This window comes from Natator depressus, chromosome 5 (genome assembly GCF_965152275.1).
Source record: "Natator depressus isolate rNatDep1 chromosome 5, rNatDep2.hap1, whole genome shotgun sequence".
Taxonomy (NCBI): Eukaryota; Metazoa; Chordata; order Testudines; family Cheloniidae; genus Natator; species Natator depressus.
The window spans coordinates 97,488,765-97,510,028 of record NC_134238.1 but is presented as its reverse complement, the minus strand read 5'-3'; the positions used below and the strand labels follow the sequence as shown (position 1 = coordinate 97,510,028).

Below are 21,264 nucleotides of genomic sequence, written 5' to 3'. Positions count from 1 at the left end.
ATAGTGGATTTGAACAGAGAAGACACGTAGCTTTCCATCCATTGAATCCCAGTATAGTAATGCCAACAGGTGTCTCTACCACGGGTTGGAGTGCTCACTTAGTTAAGTCACAATTAACGTTCTGTAACTTGGCAGATACCAGGTTACATACCATTGTACTGAGACAAGTGGTTTAGTTGGCTTCTCAAGTCTATTATCCATCAAGTACGGAATCAGGTAATACAAATATTTAGCCGGCAGTAGCATGAAGATGAACTATATGATCTACCAGGGTGGAGCCAGATCTGCTCTTTGTAATAAAGCTATTCCTTGAGGAGGCAGTGCATTCAAAAATCTTGTCCTCAGCACTGTTGGCCTGTGAGGCATATAGAGTACATTAGTCTACAGTCTCAGCAGAAATTTCACCTTGTAGCACATAAGAACATAAGAATGGCCCTACTGGGTCAGACCAAGGGTCCATCTAGCCCAGTATCCTGTCTTGCGACAGTGGCCAGTGCTAGGTGCCCCAGAGGGAATGAACAGAACAGGTAATCATCAAGTGATCCATCCCCTGTTGCTCATTCCCAGCTTCTGGCAAACAGAGGCTAGGGACACCATTCCTGCCCATCCTGGCTAATAGCCATTGAAGGACCTATCCTCCTTGAATTTATCTAGTTCTTTTTTGAACCCTCTTATGGTCTTGGCCTTCACAACATCTTCTGGCAAAGAGTTCCACAGGTTGACTGTGCGTTGTGTGAAGAAATACTTCCTTTTATTTGTTTTAAGCCTGCTGCCTATTAATTTCATTTGGTGACCCCTAGTTCTTGTGTTATGAGAAGTAATAACACTTTCTTATCTACTTTCTCTATACCAGTCATGATTTTATAGACCTCAATCATATCTCCCCTTAGCCGTCTCTTTTCCAAGCTGAAAAGATCCAGATTTATAAATCTCTCCTCATACGGAAGCCATTCCATACCATTCCAATAATTTTTGTTGCCCTTTTCTGAACCTTTTCCAATTCCAATATACCTTCTTTGAGATGGGGCGACCACATCAGCACACGGTATTCAAGATGTAGGCATACCATGGTCTTGAAAGTAAGAAGTGCTTTGTTCCTTGTTTCTGACATGGGAAAATCCTGCAAATAGATCTATTGGCAATGAAAGAGGATGCCACCCTCCCTCTTTGAAAGAGGAAGACCTTATTTCCCCTCTCATGTTTTCTTTTCTTTATGCCTTAACTCCAATACCGCTGATCCTAAGAATAATGGAAAATTAGAGAGGATGGAGAAAAAGTGCTTCTGATATATTCAGTACCAATAAGTCCAATTGGGGGCTAACCTGCAGCTTCCATCCTTGTCTTCACTAATTCCCACTCATTTTTTTCACAGAAAATGACAGCGTGCTACAGTTAGATTAAAATCCTTGCAACTACCTCTTTGGATTTTGAAATCTTAACAGGACAGAATTATTAGTGTGTTTTGGAGCTGATACTGATGCAGATTTGTAAGCACCCTACTAGACAAACGTGCTGCAAAATGTAAGAGATTCCCTTTTTGGGCAGCCCAAAACCAGAGTAACCCAACATCTGCTACTATTCTGATATTTGATTATCTTTTGACACACAAAACCCTCTCAAGTATCAGACTGAGCTCAGTTTATTTGACTACTACTTCACTTTATCAAGTTTCTCTATGAAGATCCCCTGGTGATTTTGTACATAGTCCAAATTATTATCTAAGGAAGTTTAGATACTTACAGGATGCTGGACTATGTTGGAAGTCAATGACTTTGAAAATGACCTGGTGGTCATTATTCATAACTAACTGAACAAGAGTTCTCACTGCAATGCTGTGGGGGGGAAAAGCTTGGATGTCTTTTAGAAAAGACATGGTTTAGGTCAACCACAAATTATTGGGTGTAGTACAGGTTATTACTATGACCTTTGTTATGCAGGAGATCAGACTAGATGATCATAATGGCCCCTCCTGGTCTTGAAATCTATGGATCTACTCTGATATCCCTTTATTAACCACCTGTTTGACTTTTCTCCTTTCCCCCCAGAACTACATTAATTACTGGGGAAAGCTTTACTACATAGCCTAGGTGTAAATAGAGCATTTAGCTACTATCTTTAGTGGAAATAAACCTATCAAGTAGTCCTACAGATTCTTTATAGTTTAAAATTACCTACGTAGAGACTATATATAGATACAGAGTGTTATGATCTTGTGAGGGTTATGATTCCCAAAAGTCTTAAGGTACATTCCATTGCTTTATTTGTAATCCCCACAGTTTCTCTTAGAAACATCCCCATGCTTGGCATCTGTAGAGCTGTGACTTGGATCTTTGTTCATACGTGTACATGTCATTCTAGATTTATCTTAAGATCTGACACTCAACTTGGTAGAATGATGTTTGTTTGTTTAGTTAGGTCCTCCTACCACCTTTACAAAAATCTTTGCTAATCAGATTCACAGAGAATAGATCTCTTAAGAAAATATTTGAAAAAAGCAATAGTTATTCACCTATAACTGAATAACTTGGAGGTGCTAGCTTGTGTAGGTTAATTGACATGATCAATCCTCCTTCCCAACTATTTCTGAGCCTTCCTAGTGGACTTTGAAATAGTGAAAGAAACTGAGGGGCAGGTCAGGCCCATAGCTCCTTTATATACCCTTTGGGTCTCAACATTTGATGCTGCATTGTCCATAGGCCAAGGCTTTCTAGATGTTTCCAGCAAGTATGTGGCATTGTGAGGTGCATCCCAAGTCTGTGAATCAGTCCCTGCAATAATCTTGAACTACAGTAACTGGAGAGCAAACTGTTTATCTGTCAGTGTCACCAGGGGATTAAGTTGCTCTTCTGAGACTCACCATTTTGGAAGGGTTTGACAAAGAATGTTTCAAAGTAACTTGGGCAGCAATACAAAAATGTTCTTTGTTTACAAGTAGAAAATTAATATCCAGGTGGGAAAAGGCAACAACACATAAAGCAAAAAGAATAGATAATAGTCTGAAATCCTAATATGAGCATTTCTGTTTTTCGCATGCCCCAGAATTTGGAGTACCTCAGACTCTTGTGCTCTTGAACTCACATTTCAGGTTCCTGTAGATACCAGTAGAGTTTCCAGGTTCATCTTGGTGTTGGGAGTTGCAGTGGAATGATGGGTTGATGTCAACTGGTGGGCTATGCCGAAACCAGGACAAACTCCCCAGGTTCAGTATTATCCAGGACACAAACACAAGTCAGGATATTCACAGAATAATTGGATGTTTATACTCATACTTTTATACCAAAATTGTTCAAATGCCATTGCATGCTTTTGATCAGCAGGAAATAGGTGGGTCATTGTATCTCAGGGTCAAGCTGATCCAAACCTAACAAGTTAATTGAACCATTACTGGAACTCGATCACTGTAAAACAGACTTTTTGCACAATTCTTGTTGAATTAAACATGAGCACTGCAGAGGCATAATATGTGTATCCAGCTAAATGCAGAAGGTAAAAAGCTTTCATTGTTTTGCTTGAAACTCTTGCAAGGAATATGAAAATGTTCGCCAAATGCATGAGGAGGTGAAACAAAACCGTGACCATGCAAAGGAAGAATTAAAAAAACTACAACAAACAAAGTCTCCCATGACACAGCAAATCCAAGAAGTTGAAAAGCAATGGAGGAATTTGGATATAAAAATCAAAGAGAAGGTATGTATTTTGGATTCTCGGTTAAAATATTTAGACATTCCATATGTTTAATAAAGCTGAAAATGGAACATGAAGCAATCAGAATATGTTCATTTTTGTATAGTAGAAATAGCATGTTTTTAGAAGGGATTTTAATGAAAGTATTTTTGCCCCTCATTTTCCCTGCTCTGTTCTTTGTGCCTCTCCTCCCTAAAAGGAAATTAAATATGGCTATGTGGAGTTACGTACTACTTAGTTCGCTTTCTGTGATCCCATTTGGTGCACCACTGCAAAAGCACCATAGGAATAGACACAGCCATATGGTTTTCTTATATTAAAAATCTTTAGGCCAACATATACAGACTTAGTTCCATAAAGTTAGACAGCTAATTAATTTGGCCTGATTTTCTTTTTTTTTTTTTCCAGAGGTGCCAAGCACCTGCAGCACTTTCATTTACTTAATTTGGGAACTCTGAGTGATGAGCACCTCCTGAAAATCAGGCCAGTTTAGTTTAGGTAGCTAGTTTTATGCATCCAATTTTGAATATTTTGGCCTACTGATTTCCTGAGCTGCTACTCCATCTACATTTAACCCTATTCTAAATACCTATATGATAGAGTTAGTCAGATAGTAACTGGTCATCCTCCATGATTCATAATAATATTTATGAATAAAAACAGTTAATTTAGGTATGTTGTTTGAGAGTTTTTGGATAGCTGCCATGTATTCATACCATTGGAAAATGTTTGTGAATCCTGAAAGATTGCTATGAATATTTTAGCCCGAGTATCAGATGTACTGTATTCATTATTTGCTGTTTGTTCTTTTAAAAAATGGTGAGCAGAGTGGATTGACTTAAATCAAAGGAATCTAAATCACCAATTTTAATCACGATTTAAATCAGCAAGCAGGAAACCTTGATTTAAATCATCAGTTTTAATAATTTAAGTTTGTACTTTTTAGTTATTTTCCTAAAGAAAGATTGATTCTCATTAGTTGGTAACTATTGAAATATATTGATATGCAACTAAATATTGCCTTTGCACTAAAATTGGTGTTTAACTTGCATTTTTTCAGATGCTTACTTTTTACATTTTTATGATGTTTGAAAATGTAACAATGCATTTCTTATTTACAAGGTGATTAATATTTTACTTGTGATTTGTATCAAACTATTTGGATGGAAATTCAAATTAAATTAAAAATGCTGAAAAACAGCATTTTAATTTTTTTATTAAATAAAATTACCCAAGTGCTGGATACATTAGTTGTTTTTCATTTAAAACTATGTTTTGATAAATTTTCTGATAAGAAAAAAAGTTAATTTATTAAACAAAGGCAGTGTTATCTATAGTTAGTGAATTGAACTGATTGGTTTCTGGTCACCATGTCCTTCAAGATGATAGAGCTAGTAGATCTCACCCTCTCACACCTAATTTTTATCCATAGCTTGGAAGAGGAAAACGAGCTTTCCAACTTTTTAACTTTCAAATGGTTTCTTAACTTTGAATGAATTAGTAATCGAACTGAACTAGTTGAATATACTGAAATGAAGAAAATATTCTCTTTGCACCTGCAGAATGGGCTGCTGGTGTCAAAAGATGGTTTATTACTTCAACAAACTCTGTTTCCAGATGCTTGCTTAACTAGTGACTTTCACAAGTTCTGTGGTTTCACTTTCTTTAAAACCTGGCAACTTATTAGGACTGTCAAGCAATTAAAAAAATTAATCGCATGTGATTAATTGCACTATTAAACAATAATAGAATACCATTTATTTAAAAATTTTTGATGTTTTCTACATTTTCAAATATATTGATTTCAATTACAACACAGAATACAGTACTCACTTTATATTTATTTTTGATTACAAGTATTTGCACTGTAATAAAACAAAAGAAATAGTACTTTTCAATTCACCTAATACAAGTACTGTAGTGAAATCTCATTATCATGAAAGTTGAACTTACAAATGTAGAATTATGTTTTAAAAAAAAAAACTGCATTAAAAATAAAACACTGAAAGATTTTAGAGTCTGCAAGTCCACTCAGTCCTACATCTTGTTCAGCCAATCGCTCAGACAAACAAGTTTGTTTACATTTGCAGAAGATAATGCTGCCCGCTTCTTGTTTTCGAGGTCACCTGAAAGTGAGAACAGGCATTCTCATGGCACAGTTGTATCCAGCATCAGAAGATATTTACATGCCAGATGCGCTAAAGACTCATATGTCACTTCATGCTTCAGCCGTGCCAGGGGACATGCGTCCATGCTGATGACAGGTTCTGCTCGATAGCAATCCAAAGCAGTACGGAACGATGCATGTTCATTTTCATTATCCGAGTCAGATGCCACCATCAGAAGGTTGACTTTCTCTTTTGGTGGTTTGTGTTCTGTAGTTTCCGCGTTGGAGTGTTGCTCTTTTAAGACTTCTGAAAGCATGCTCCACACCTCGTCCCTCTCAGATTTTGGAAGGCACTTCAGATTCTTAAACCTTGTGTTGAGTGCTGTAGCTATCTTTAGAAATCTCACATTGGTACTTTTTTGCGTTTTGTGAAATCTGTAGTGAAAGTGTTCTTAAAAGGAACAACATGTGCTGGGTCATCATCCAAGACTGCTATGAACATGAACTGAAATATATATGGCAGAATGTGAGTAAAACAGCAGAGGGCATACAATTCTCCTCCTAGGAGTTCAGTCACAAATTGAATTAACTTTTTTTTTTTTTAAACGAGACTCATCAGCATGGAAGCATGTCCTCTGGAATGGTGGCCGAAGCATGAAGGGACACACAGATATTAGTATATCTGGCATGTAAATACCTTGCAGTGCCAGCTACAAAAGTGCTATGCGAATGCCTGTTCTCACTTTCTGGTGACATTGTAAATAAGAGGGCAGCATTATCTCCTGTAAATGGAAACAGACTTGTTTGTCTTAGCGATTGGGTGAATAAGAAGTAGGTCTGGGTGGACTTATAGGCTCTAAAGTTTTACATTGTTTTATTTTTGAGTGCAGTTTATGTTAAAAAAATCTACGTTTGTAAGTTGCACTTTCACGACAAAGCGATTGCACTACAGTACTTGTATGAGGTTAATGGAAAAATACTATTTATTTTGTTTATCATTTTTACAGTGCAATCATTTTATTTGTAATGAAAAGTAATATACACTTTGGTTTCAGTTACAACACAGAATACAATATATATTAAAATATAGAAAAACATCAAAAATATTTAATAAATTTCACTTGGTATTCTATTATTTAACAGTATGATTAAGACTGCGATTAATTGCAATTTTTTAAATCGCAGTTAATTTTTTTTGTTATTCGCATGAGTTAATTGCGATTAAGTCACAGCCCTGCAACAAATATACTGCTTAATATTTTTTGTATTTAATGTAAATGATTTTAATAGATTATAGTAAGTTTAGGCTTTAACATAAGCTGTCAGTTTCCGATTTAATTTTAAATTGGTTTATTTTAAAAACAAAACATGTAGTTAATTTAAATGTCAAAAATCCAATTTAAATAAAGTCTGATTTAAAAAAAAAAATTATTTTTTTTTAATCCACCCTGAAGGCGTGTCATCCAATCAAGGTGTAGAAACAATACTAATGGTTTAGTTCACCAATCACACAACTGACCAGGGATGGAGAGGAGTTATTTAAGTTAGACGCCAACGTCGGCACAAGAACAAATGGATATAAATTGGCCATAGAGTTCAGACTTGAATTTAGACAAAGATTTCTAACCCTAAGAGGAGTGAAGTTCTGGGACAGCCTTCCAAGGGGACCAGTGAGGGCAAAATACCCAACTGGTTTCAAGACTGAGCTTGATAAGTTTATGGCGTGGATGCCACAATCAGATTGTCTACAACAGGGGTTGGCAACCTTTGGCATGTAGCCCATCAGGGTAATCTGCTGGCAGGCCGCAGGGCGTTTTTGTTTACGTTGACCGTCCGCAGGCACACCCTCCTCGCACTCCCCACAGCTCCTAGTGGCCGCGGTTCTGCGAGGGGCCATGCCTGCGGACAGTCAATGTAAACAAAACGCCTCGTGGCCTGCCAGCAGATTACTCTGATGGGCTGCATGCCAAAAGTTGCCGACCCCTGGTCTACAATACTTGTGGCCCATCTGCAACTGCTAGTTGCCAATATCCCCAATGGCAGGAGCTCAGACACTAGAGAGGAAGAACTGAGTTACTACAGTGTATTTTTTCCCAAGTGTCTGGCTGGTGAGTCTTGTTGACATGCTCAGGGTCCAACTGATCACCATATTTGGGGTCACAAAGGAATTTTTCTCCAGGTCAGAATGGCAGAGACCCTGGGCTTTTTTTTTTTTTTAACCTTCCTCTGCACGTTGGGGCACAGGTCACTTGCTGGTTTAAACTAGATTAAATTGTGGATTTTCTGTAACTTGAAGTCTTTAAATTAAATCATTATTTGAGGACATCAGTAACTCAACCAGAGGTTTATAGATCTATTACTGGAGTGGGTGCGTGAGGTTCAGTGGTCTGCAATGTGCACAAGGTCAGAATAGATGATCATGGTGGTCCCTTCTGGCCTTACAGTCTGAGTCTATGAATAACAAATAGGCAAAGCAAACTGTTAATCAATAACTGAGAAAATGAAAATTATTTGTCCAAATTATTTGATTGCTGATAAATACATTTGAAGAAAATCAGGATCAGGTTGAACAATGATCTTACCACTCCTGCCTGAACGAACACACAACTGAAGATGACTGCCCACATGGGGGAACTTGCAGAATTGGCACCTAAGTTTTTAGCAACTATTATTTGTAACGAAGTTTAATTAGCTATACTCTTTCATCATGTGCTTTCTTAAAAAGAAACTCAGTAGTATTCAGTTGGTGGATGATAATTTAATATATTTAACATGGAATTTAACACTGCATTTTAATCAGGAACTTTTTATATCATTTGAAATTGGAGATTGTATAAATAATATTGTTTGTTGTTTTATCAGTTAGGACCCAGTTTTGCTTTCACTAAAGATAATGTAAGTTTGACCATTGATTTCAATGAGAGCAGAACCTGGCTCAGATCATTATTTTGCTCTGGCAGATGAAATGGATTGCACTGTGCAGTATCACTTTTCAGCAGCCAAGGTTTATGCCAAAATTTGATGAGGTATTACCGATGTGATTCTGGGTGTATGCTCTCTTTCTATCTTGTTTTTAACAGATAAGTGCATGCAACCATTTTCTGTTAGACTGAGTCTACTGTTAAATTACTTCAAAGACAGCTAAAACGTTTTTGCTAAACTAGTCCATTACAAGTAAATAAATGCAAGCATGTTTTGATTTCATGCTCCACAGTACTGCTCAAAGTTTTTGTTTGTTGGTGGTGTTTTACAAGGGAGGAGGTTGGTTTTTTTTTTTTTTTTGCTATTGTGGTTCAAAATGTCTTAACTTTTTTTTTAAAACAAATTGCACTATTTTCAGTTTTATTGTAAAAGTATGTGTTTCCTTAGAGGGAATTTAACAGCTGGAAGCCTGAGATTAATTTTCATAATGCTGTACAGTCCTCCATGCTTGTTAAATGCAAAGCTGCATTTGCACAGCTTGGTATTATCCTGCTAAGTTTTAATCATTTTCTCATTTTTAATTAATGTTTTACTGATTTCTAAAAGCAGGAAGGAATTCTGCTGTGAATCACCGTTGCCATAATTCTTAGAAATATAGGGCTATATTAATGAAAAAGTTATGCTCTGTATGAAAAACACAGGAAAATATATTAAGCATCTTTGTTTTAACTTGTACAGAAAAGAAATTCTTCATTATGGGTTATGTGCTATGTAAAAGTGGGAGCCAAAGCTGAGGAGGTGATAGAAATGATAAAAGTGATGGAAAAGGATCAAACCAGGTGACAGCAACATACTTGAATCAGTACATCTGTTTTCTGAAGTCAGATTAACAAATCCCTGATCCTATAAACCTTCTTTTGTCTTTATGCAAGTGAGTAGTTCCATTGTGGGATCAGGGCCTGTGTGTGTAAATTAGATAGATCTAAATTGTGCCTGTAGTTCAGCAGTACTCTGTCTGTGTTCCTACCAGCAAAAAAGCAAGGAGGTGGTAGAGGAAATAAATCATTTATTCCAAATGGGAGAGTAATAGAATATTCACTGTGATATTCTAACAGTGTTTTACAGTTGATTTTAATTTAGAATTATGTTATGGTTGGATTGATTTAATTTACAGTTAATGTGTTGTGATGTAATATTGCCTTAAAACAAGATTTTGTGCTGATATTATTTGGTGTGTCTAAGACTTGTTTTGATGACAGTGCTTTTCAAGATTGAGGTGCATTGTTCTATTCTGGGGAAGAAAGGATGTTCTGGTGGTTAAGGCAACAGACTGGAACCTTGGAAATATGAGTTGTGTGCCTGATTGTGCCTTCTGCTTTCTGTATGATCTTGGGCAAGTCACTTAGGATGAAATCCTGGTTCCACGAAAGTCAATGGCAAAGATTCCATTGACTTTAATGGTGCCAGGAATTTACTCTCATTATCTCTGTTTCAGTGCTCCATTTGTAAGGGGGAGGTGGTATTAATGTTTTCCTATTTTATTGCTATGTTGTGAGGAAAAATATATGTGTGGAGGGGTTATATATTACATTAATGGGGACCACATAAATTGAATAATTCCTGATAATCAAATTAAATTCTCATTATCATAACATCGTTGCAGGATTAGTATTTTGTAAGTAAGTATTGCCATAGAGCTACTGATTGTTTGTGTCGGTAGTTCTCTTTTGGGGATTGGTAATTGATTTCCACTCTGCCCCCACCCTGCCTTTTCTTGGCATGTGAAAACGGAGCGTGCTCCTTGATTTGTTGCCAGAGAATGTTCACTGGCATCAATAGCAAAAGATGTGGGGGCAGCAACTAAAGTGCTTGTACGATCATGGGAAGACTGTGCTCACATTCTTTTTTGCTTTATGTTAAAGAATCAACCAGTTTAATAGTACATGCTAACACAGGCTACTTCACATGGCTGTCATCTCCTAAAATAAGTCAGAGAAACTGCACACATTCTTAAAGATTAAAAACACTTCACTATATCAGTATAGCGTATCTAACTTTTTTGAATTTCCTTTTAATTACAAACTTCAGATGAACAATCTACATGTAGAAAACGTTGTTTCATAATTGGAATAAAAAGATTGACACTTATTTTTGTTATGGAAAGCAATATAAATCCATACCCCCAAGAACTGTGTGATCTTCTGTTTATCCTCAGTTTGGCAATGGGTGGAAGCAGTCCAACTTTAAAGTTCGGTTTCAGTTTTGGGCATGTTATGACCAGTTGTGTAATAGGATTTTCTTCAGGCCATTTGTGCCAGACATCAGAATTAAACATCTACAAGCCTGACTGTTACCCTGAGATCTCGATGTGCATGCCCATGTGTGTGTCCCCACTGCTCCACCCAGGCCTGCAAAAAGCTCTCTGTAGTATTAGGCATCTCTGGTTGGAAGGAGGCAAGTCTGAAAGCAAATCTGTAGGAAAATTAATGTATCTGATATTACATTAACTTTTCTGTGGTTCTTCTCTGGCCAAGAACCCCATTCTAAGGGGGTGATGGTCTATGCATGGGATGACCCTGTGCCTTAGGTGGAATCGCAGGATCTGAAGGAATAAAATCCTGTTCATTTTTCAAGTTAGGAGAAGGCCTTCCCCCTTGAACAGTTTGGGAAAATTCCCTGAGGGGAACCTTGCTGAGTCTTCCTTCCCTTGGGGAGCTTCAAAGGGGTTTACACGGGAGGAGGCTGTTTGGCCCTATTTTAAAAAACAATTTTCAGTTTCATACAAAAATATATTTCTTCTCAGTCATAAAAAATGAAAGGCAGATAAAAAAAAGTTGGTTATTCACATATATAAAATATGAATGTAAATCAAATGTACATATGATTTAACAATGTCTGTCATAATCTAGTTAGAATTAATTTTCCAGTTGATATCAAGTGTCCCTGTGCTGACATTTAAAATGTTGCAGGTTTTGGATTTTTTTTTTAAAGTCTTGCAGCTGACTGTTTCCAAAGAGAGAGAGATTTCTCTCTAGAATGCCTACCTGAGGTTTTTTTTGGGGTGGGGAGAAAGAGGATTACAGCGTCAATATTTTCAATATTGTAATAAGCTCTGATTCTGCAAATGACTGTGTGTAGGTGCTTCGGTCCACATGTGTACAGTCAGCTGCAGGGTTGGGGTCTTAAATTAGTACTAATAATCTTCTCTTTGTCTGAATACCGGGATTTAGGTCTAGGGAAAAACACAATATGACTTTTTAAGACACTTTCTTGCATATCTAACTCCACATAAGATTCTGTCCTTATCCCTGCTTTAAAAATAGTAGCTTTTGTAGTTGATAGGTTGGGGTTCTTCGGTATTTCTCTTATTGCAGTGGACTATGGTTTTTCAATAAAGATTCTGTCATCTGTAGTACTCCCTGTACTGTACTGCATCTATATCCTGCACATCTGTGCAAGCTGCAAGCCTGAGAGTGAGATGGGGTATGGCGCCAATGTCCCTCCCCTACCTCCTCTCCATTCTCTCTCCATCCACCTGTGAGAAGAAAGTGGGTGTGGCATGGCAGCTCGGTAACCTGTTCCCTGACTGACATGCTATCTGTCATGTTCGTAACTAGTTCAGGGCCATAAGTTTTTAATATTTCCATGTGACAGCCAGGTAGAGAGATCTGTTTAAAAATTTAGCCCCCAAAGTCATTTTTCTGGTCATTTATCTTTTGGTGGCTTCTGCACTGAAGGGTCTAATTTCAGTACTGTTGTCTGTATGGTTTCCAGTAGCACTATTCTGAAGTTGATGGAATCCATTTTCCCCATCCATAATGGCTATTGCCGCACACACGTTTTGGAAACAGGCATTACGTTTTGGCAGGTTTTCTTTGATTTAGTCTGCTTTTCAGCGGGAGCAGAAACAGTAATTGCTTCACAGTAAGATGGTAGATCCTTCATCTCAGCAGTGGGCAATTTCACATGAAATCTTAATAGCTGGCTTTCTTCTTAATCTTTGGCATTGTAGGATTGGCTGAAGTATTAAATATTGTCTTAAAAATAAATAAGTTATTGGTAAGATTTAACTCTAAGTTTGTTAGATAACACTTGCTGAGGGAGCCAAGTAGAAGTGTATCTCCCTGTTGTGATTTGGCTCTGTGCCTCCAATACAGTATTTTTAAACTCCATCCATATGCAGCCATACAGTACTTTCAGTTCATTCATGATAATAGCAAGCAGATATTGTATTCCTCTGGCTCTTTAGAGAAATTGCGCTTGTCTGTAAAATATTGATGAATCATCCTTAATGTTTTTTGATACCTCTGTCAGAATTTAGAGTCCAGTAGAACGCAGAGGGGTGAGAAACTTATTTTGTGTGACCATATATAAAATGCATTAAAGCAAGACACAACCCATCTCATTTTCCTCCTACTTTTTGTGCATCTTTCTGTAACTACAACCAAAAATACAATACCTTAGGTACTTCTCTCCTTCCTGATTCCCTCCTCCTTTCAAAACTGGACACACCTTCTGATTGTGTTTCCCGATTTTTCTAAATTCTGTATCCATTGCCAACCCTCCAGGTTCTTTCTGATCCCAGTATGCTGATGCTCGCTACCATCCTGAATTTGTCAGGTCTTCCTGTTTGGCAAAAGAATGCTGAATTGTTCTTCCCTCTTTTTATTGGTTTGAGTTTCACCAAAGATTTGCCACAGGAGTTTTTCATCACTTCCCCTACACACCAGTGTGATTTCCCCCCCAGCTCTGGTGGCTCAGGGAGGTAGGGATTACAGATGAATCCTTGTGTGTCAGTGCAATATACTTACAGTAGACAGTGGTGCTGTCACACAGGTGCTGTTATTAATTCACAAGTTCAGGTATGCAAAATATATCTTTAGTTGTTTTACTTAACATACTCTTTTAAAGGGGCACCATAATATAAAAAAAATCCACTGTTGCGTCTGAAAACTTTTTAGCAACTGTTGTGCAAGTAACTCCTCAGATTGTCATTTACTAAGTGCAATTACTGATTGTTGAAAAATATCTCCTCTACTTTTTTTAGTTTTTTTTTTTCCCCCTGTTTACTCTGTGAGTTTGAAAGTACTTTGAGTCTGATCCAAAGCCTTGAAGTCAGTGGAAAGACTCATTGAATTCAAGACGCTCATTGAGATCAATGGAGTTTATGCCCTTTGAGTGTAGTCATTTTCACTGTTTCCCCTGTATAGTCAATCACTTCCCTCTCTTGTCTGCATGGGTCTTGAATACAGTTGGAGGGGAGTGTTAGACACTTTTTTTTTAAAATTAATAAGTAGGAAAATGTGATTTAAAATAACAAAATTTGCCAGGACTCAGATATTCAGATACAGTACCTGAAATTACTTTAATATATTTTTTTAAAAAACCCTTATTAAATCTCAGATTGGTGGGGTCCCTTTTAAATGCCTCTTGAAAAAGAAAGATTTACTAAGCCAAAATGTGGCCTGGCTAGCATGGCAGTGGAGGGGTTTAAGAGGATGCAAGTTGCCTCCTTATGGCCCCTCACTAGTTACCCACATGACAGATAGCATCTCAGTCAGGGAACAGGTTACAGAGCTGCCATGCCACACACCCTTTCTTTTCACAGGTGGATGGAAGGAGAGAGAATCGAGTGGAGGAGGGGGAGGGACATTGGCTCAACACCCCATCTCTCTCTCAAGCATGTCAGCTTGCATAGATGTGCAGGATATAGATGCAGTACAGTTTAATCTCTTCCTTGAGCTGCAGAGGACCTGGGAGCGAGGCTTATGCCCTGAGTCCCAGACTCTCTCCTGGGTTGCTCTTGAGACAATGCAACAATATACAACAATTCCAGAGTAAGTGGCAGTGAAGTCACAGTTAAGCACTAAGTCATTTAGATCTTCCTTGGGAAAGTTGTTTTGGAGAAGGAGGCTACCTTTTAAAATATAAAACTCTAAACGTAATTCTTTTATTTACAATCCTTAAAGAGCATTGTGATCTTAATTTCAGAATTATGTTGAGCCTTTCTTTATTGTGTGTGTGTGTATATGTGTGTGTGTGTGTGTGTGTGTATCCAATATCCAAGTATATCCAAATGCGCAGCTCTATAGCTGATGATGTTACACTGTAGCTCCTAAACCACTTGCAGATATAAGTTCTGTACAAATTATAGACAATATAAATGTAGTAAACATCGCTAGACTAATTACAATGAAATAAAACAACTGTTGGTGTCTAGAAACAATTTTCTTCTGATGAATGTGCAGCTTTTGTCAAAAATAAATTCTATGATAGGTGAATATTTGATGCTCCAAACAGAATGTCCTTCCAAAGTCTGATTTTTGCATATTTGCTATCATTTTAAAAAATAGTTATATACAAAATAATTATGGCTAATTTCTTGCTTTTTTCATTTAATTTCGTTGTATTCAGGCTGCTGAAATCAAAGACACTTCTCAAAGATGTAAACAAAAACAAGATGCAGTGGAGAAGAAAGACAAACAAGTAAGAGAACCTTAATGTGTGTGGGTTTTTTTTATGCTTGTTTGTTCGTGCTGTGGAGCACTGATATAATACTAAATGCATCACATGTAGTGTTCAGGGAAATATTGTGGAATTGTCGTGGCTGAGTCACTGTTTGGATTCCATCAATGACACCCATATTTCAGCTGCTCATGATGGAAAGTTGAACTGGAGATGAAATGTAGTATTGCAAGCTGTCTGCAACCTCCACTCCTCCAGGGACCCACGGCTGGTTGGTACAGCCCCCTCCAAAGTGTACAGAGGCAAATTTGGAGGCAACAGGGACAAAGTACCCAGGAGATGCAATGAATCACTGTATCTCCCAGCACCCTCTGCCCTCAGACTTGCTGAGTTCCTTAAAGTTGCTATCCTCGAGGAAAATGAAGTTTTATCAGTAGAACAGAGCACTATCATGGAACAGCTGTCTTCTCCAGTTAGATGTAATGTTCTTTTATAAGGAATTTACTTTTTGTATACAATATGATATTACAAGTTTTTGCTATTGTTGAGTACTTTTGCTACATTAGAATGTTTTCTAGTGCTCACTTACTCTTATCCACTGTACCTTGGTGCCTTAAGTCTAACCAGATGAAGAAACAGAATAGTTGCTTGTGTTAGCTAATCAGAGGGCTTCTATATGTACACAATTTATAAAAAATTAAATGCAAAAAGCTGTTAATGCCACATTAAGGCTCCATAGCTAAGCACTCAGTCAATAAATATGAAAATTAAACATAAGGGGGAGAGTTCAAGTTGCATAGTCCTTTTTGTTACATTGAACTTATTCAATCCTGTATTAATTCTCAAACTATCCAGTAGCATGCAACTTTTGCTATAATTTTATGTAAACATATATCTAAGAATCTGTAATAATGTGTTTAAAGATTGGGATTGTAACACATTCGTTCTTTAAAACTCTGGCACAGATTCTAGTCATTTTACAAAAAGGCATCAATTTGAGTTGTTAGGTGGGTTTCTGAGCAAGGAGGAGATCTTATATTTTTAAACCTGCTTGACTTCATCAACATTTCAATATCTGTTACAACAGTCTTTTGTAATTGTCTGCCTTTTGTTGTATATGCAAAAATTTCATTTGTAAATGCCATTCTGGGAAAATATTTGCATTTCTTAGATTGAAGAAATTCAGCAAGTTTTGAGAATGAAAAGAGATGAAGAAATGGATCGACAGAAGAGAATACACAACGCTCGTAAGATGATAGAGGACTGGCAGAATGAGCTCAACAGTACAGGAAACTCTGAGAATCTTCAACCACAAATTGATTCTATTAACAATGAGCTGAGACAGTTGCAAGAAGAAAAGGCAAATATTGATGGTGAAATGAGTGATCTGCGAAGAGAGAGAGAGAACCTAGAGAGGGAAAAGAAAAGTGAGATTGCTTGATTCTTTCCCTACTATGGTTACTACATGCAATTCTTTTGTGTTTAAGTGACTTAACTGAGATTAAATCGTTTCAAACCTCAGTAACTGTATTTTTGTACATCTCTGTATTGCTTTCATCCTTTCAAAGCCTGTAAAAGTGACAGGGATAGCTTGTTGTTAAAGGGACACCATCAACTTGAAAACTAGTCTTTCAAAAAATGATTGCACGTAGTTTCAGTAAACCGGCTCCTCACAGATGCTGCCAGTTCGTATGTTTTTCCAATTGAATTTTTCTATTTAAATTTTTTTTTCTCTTACTTTGTGAAAGCCCCATACAAACAAAAGGAAAACTGATAGACTGTACAGGAGAAATGCTGAAACTGACTTTTCAGTCTTGTCAAATGCATAAAGTAAACAAAATACAGAAGGGTTTTTCTTTATTACAGTAATTTTTAGATGTTACTTGTAACTTTAAGTAAAAAAACTTCAGACAGAAATGGTCATTTTATTAAATTGATGGTATTCATTTAAACTAGAAGAATTAAATGTGGCATGGTGCCAAGATGCTGTGTGTAAAATGGCACTATCTTAGTGACTGTTTCTCCTTCTGCCTTTGTTAGATGAACTTGGAGACCAGTCTTTTTTATCCTTAATGAATTACACTGCACTTTTTTATATCAGCCTGGCCTTTTGTGTTAGTTCTGTCTTGATGTAACTTGAGAGCTAGAATTAAAATTTATCTTTTTAGAGCTCTTTTTGACTAACTTGCTTCCACACATTTTTTTTTGTCTGTATGGCCCCACCACTGTAGTATCTGAACACCTCCCATGTACTACAAGGATAAATCCATAAATACCCCAATTGAGAAATGAGGCACAGAGACTGATTGTCCTGCTTAGTGAGATATAGAAAAACAGGAAATTGAACCCTGTCTCTTGAATCCCAGTCCAGTGTCTTAAGTACAAGACTATTCTCCTTCCCCACTGTTGGAGTAATGTAGATTGGAAACATTCTGTGTGTTCCCGAAAGATTCTGTAGTATTTTTTTCTTAGTATCACGTGGGAACCTCAAGGTCCCTCCCAAAAGGGGATGATGTGAAGAATGCTACTTTGGTGTGTCTTCAGAGGGAGAATGAGTTCTCCCTTTCTTCTCTTGGGTGGCAAGAACCCTCCCACACCATTCTTGCATTACAGCAACATTCTTCTGTTGTCACCAAATAAATAACAAATAGAAAAATACTCTGAAATAGAAGTTTCTTAGCCCCCAATGCCCCACAAGTATAAAATTTCCTCCTCCCTTTTTCGAGTAGTGGTGGAGAAGGTTTTGGGTTGGGGTTTTTTATTTGTTTTTTTTTTTTTTAAGATAGTGGCAGTCCAGAATTTTTGGCTATATTATTTGGCAATTGTTGACTTGAATATCTCTGCACCTAGAATAGGCCCATTGCAAAAATTAGTTTGAATATTAATATTTATACCTGGATATTGTTAATCTCTGTTTTGAAGTACATTTCTGTTTATTTCACATAGCTCTTGGATTTAAAATTTTAATGGAGTACATCCTTTAGAATAGATGGGATACTGTTCATAAATGTATGAAAATAAGAAACGGTCTTTCCTAACCATAATACTGTAGCACTATAGTTGTTAAATATTAGAAATCTTTAGTTGTGATGTGTAGGCATGATTTAATATAACTTTCTTAAACAAAATTACAGGAGTAACTGATCGCATTGTACAGTTTAACAATATGATGAATCTGAAGGAAGATAAGCTCAGAGGGAGATATCGAGACACATACAATGCTCTTCTGTGGCTAAGGGAGAACAAAGACCGATTTAAAAGAAGTGTCTGTGAACCCATGATGCTTGCAGTAAGAAAATTCGCTTGAGTACAATACTAATTAGTGGCTAATAGTGTGTCTTAAAAAAATTAAATTCTAGATTGGTTGTTATTTCTATTATAAACCTAAAATCTAGAGGCTCCGTACCTTATCTACTGTTTTACAATGAGTTAGCAAACTGGAGTACATGTAAATCGGTGTCTACAGCTGGTTAAGATGTGTAATTTATCTCATTCAAGTAATGTGACAAGTGTGAAAGTTTTACTAGACTCCTTTGTACCTTCGGTATGTTGTTACATGGATGAACACAGAGTGCTTTCAGCCATCCAACATATAGGTTTCCAATGGAACTGCCCTACTTCAAGGTGGCCTCTACACATTCCAACTGGTGAGATGCATCCCTCTTGTATTCCTCTGAAATTTGGGAATCTTCTAAGAAAGCAGTGGTGGTTGGGATTACATGCGAGCATTCTCATAGTTCTGAATATTCAGAGCAGAAGTTGTAAGAGGACTTTTGCTCCCCCACCTGCTTCAGTTGCTCCTTTTCCACATCTGGTGGCAGGCATAGAGGCGTTCACTCTGTGCTCAGTCCTGGTTTGTTTCTTGGCCATACTTTCCTGTTATTACCAGTAGTTGTCAGTAATGTTCATTTTATATAGTTTAAGGTACTCAGGAGTCAGTAACTAAGTTTAACTAATCCTTCTAAACTTGCTGCTTCATGCTGGTTTTGGAAATGCCAGAAATGGTTTTGTATTATCAGAATCAAATATTATTTTTGCCCTTTCCAGATCATTCGGTCCTGCTGGATATAGCAATGTCAGGTCAAGTTAATCAAAAACATATCTTGATCTAAGGGCCGTTACCTTTCTCCTTCAAGGCTAGTTAATCTTCACAATGTCCATGAACATCTGAATCTTTTTTCCCTAATCTATACTGTACAATATTACCCTGTTTCTTTGAGGGTTTTAGGAACATCTGAAACTTTTAGATGAATTAAAACTGGCTCACCTGTTCTGAAATCACTGGTGGAATCAATCCAACTCTGGTCAACTGCCACTCTAATAGAGTTGTATAGTCGTGTGTGTTCATTTTCTCAAACATATCTTGATCCTTTTACAGCTAATATAATTTTAGTGTATTGATATGTTCCTAGTATTACCATATTTTACCAGGATACAAAAACCTTCCTTCATCTTAAACAATGGGTTTGTTTTGTCTGAGAATTCTTTTGAGAAAACCAGATTAATTTCTAGTAATTCCAAATCCTCTGTCTCCTCACAGGGCCTTGGGTTTCTATATTTATGTTTAGATATGCTCACTGGCTACTAGTGAAATCAATGAGAACTGCATGTGAATATCCTAAAGATGAATCTGAGTTTTCTGATATTTCCACCTTTCCTTAGGGCAAAGTATTGCCGTTGTTTTACTAAATATTGGCTTGGATATTACCTGTCTTAAGTTATTTATTGTTTTTAATGTGTTTTATTTTTATAATTATATTACATCAATCTTTTCATGATCCTCCTTTGTCTTTTTATCTGAGCAGATAAACATGAAAGACAATAGACATGCTAAATATGTTGAAAATCACATTTCAGCAAATGATATGAGGGCCTTTGTTTTTGAAAGTCAAGAAGACATGGAAATATTTCTTCGGGAGGCAAGTACTCAGTCATATAACATGTAAAAATGTAGCTTAAAATAAATAATATTGATGCAGGAACCCTGCAGTTTAGAGCCTACTTATTATGTCCACTAAGTAATTTATGCACTATGTAATAATAGATTTGCTAGGTAAGATCAGTTTTTTTGTAAACTGTACTGAGACCACAGATATACAGATTCCCACCTGATTTTTCTCTTGCATAATTTAAATAAGAGTAAGATTTTTCAAAATCCAGAGAGGAGGATTTTTTGCTCTTGCATCCCTGTGCATCTGACTCATACCTGGCTTAGCTATTTGGGTGGGACGGCGGGCTCTGAATTTGACTGTCAGTGACTGCTGCTGATTTGACTAATGTATTTTCTGAAAAGCTTTTCCTGCATGGTGGTAGTTAGGTAGTCTATGGAGAACTCAGCTGGTTGGGGCACCACAGTTGTGGGCTTTTGTGGATACTTGCATATGTTTTAGTGGTTTGTGTTCCTTTCATGTTTGTCTTGAGACTCCTTTTTTACTGGATATTTCAGCTTGTCTAGTAAATTGAAATTGAAAATGTATATATTTAAGGAATTGGTAAAAAGATCAGTTAAACATCTGGAGGGGTTAGTTCACATCTATATTACATATTTACCAGATGCTGATGCAGAAAGGATCTTCTTTCTACAGTAACTCATTTCTGTTCAGGATTTTGAAGATCACCAAGGCAACATTGCTAAGGAGATTGATCATTAATGAGGGAAAAAAACATAAGGAGGACTTCTTTCTTCTTTCTTCTCTTCGTTTACCGGCTAACTGACCACAGTTTTCTGCTAACTGAATGTAGAGAAAAGGAAAAAGCCTTAATGGATGTAAATAACTTTGGTTATCATGTGGGAATCAGAATAATTTCAAATGCATGGTTGGGAGATTAAATCAATTTAAAGGAAATGTTTGCTTCTATGAAATACATCTTTTTCATACATTAGTATCATTTTAACTTACTATCTTGTTTGGTGTAACATTTAGGTGCGTGACCATCAGAAATTAAAAGTTAATACTGTATGTGCACCTGCTGAGTCATCTGCTGAAAATAGACCTTCAAGATCAGTTGAAGAGTTGCAGTAAGCAATAAAATACTTAACCTTAAAACTATTGTCAACATTGAATGTTTTGGTCTCAGTGCAAAAT

General features: G+C 36.9%; 1 protein-coding gene across 1 annotated transcript in view; it reads left to right on the top strand.

Moving 5' to 3' along the window:
- SMC5 (structural maintenance of chromosomes 5) overlaps positions 1–21,264 on the top strand; it is a 76,399-nt gene that overhangs the window by 20,212 nt on the left and 34,923 nt on the right. The window contains exons 7-12 of the mRNA XM_074953261.1: positions 3,526–3,687; positions 15,128–15,199; positions 16,350–16,605; positions 18,313–18,467; positions 19,984–20,097; positions 21,103–21,197. Coding sequence (XP_074809362.1) covers positions 3,526–3,687; positions 15,128–15,199; positions 16,350–16,605; positions 18,313–18,467; positions 19,984–20,097; positions 21,103–21,197 — 854 coding nt within the window. The remainder of the gene's footprint in view (positions 1–3,525; positions 3,688–15,127; positions 15,200–16,349; positions 16,606–18,312; positions 18,468–19,983; positions 20,098–21,102; positions 21,198–21,264) is intronic.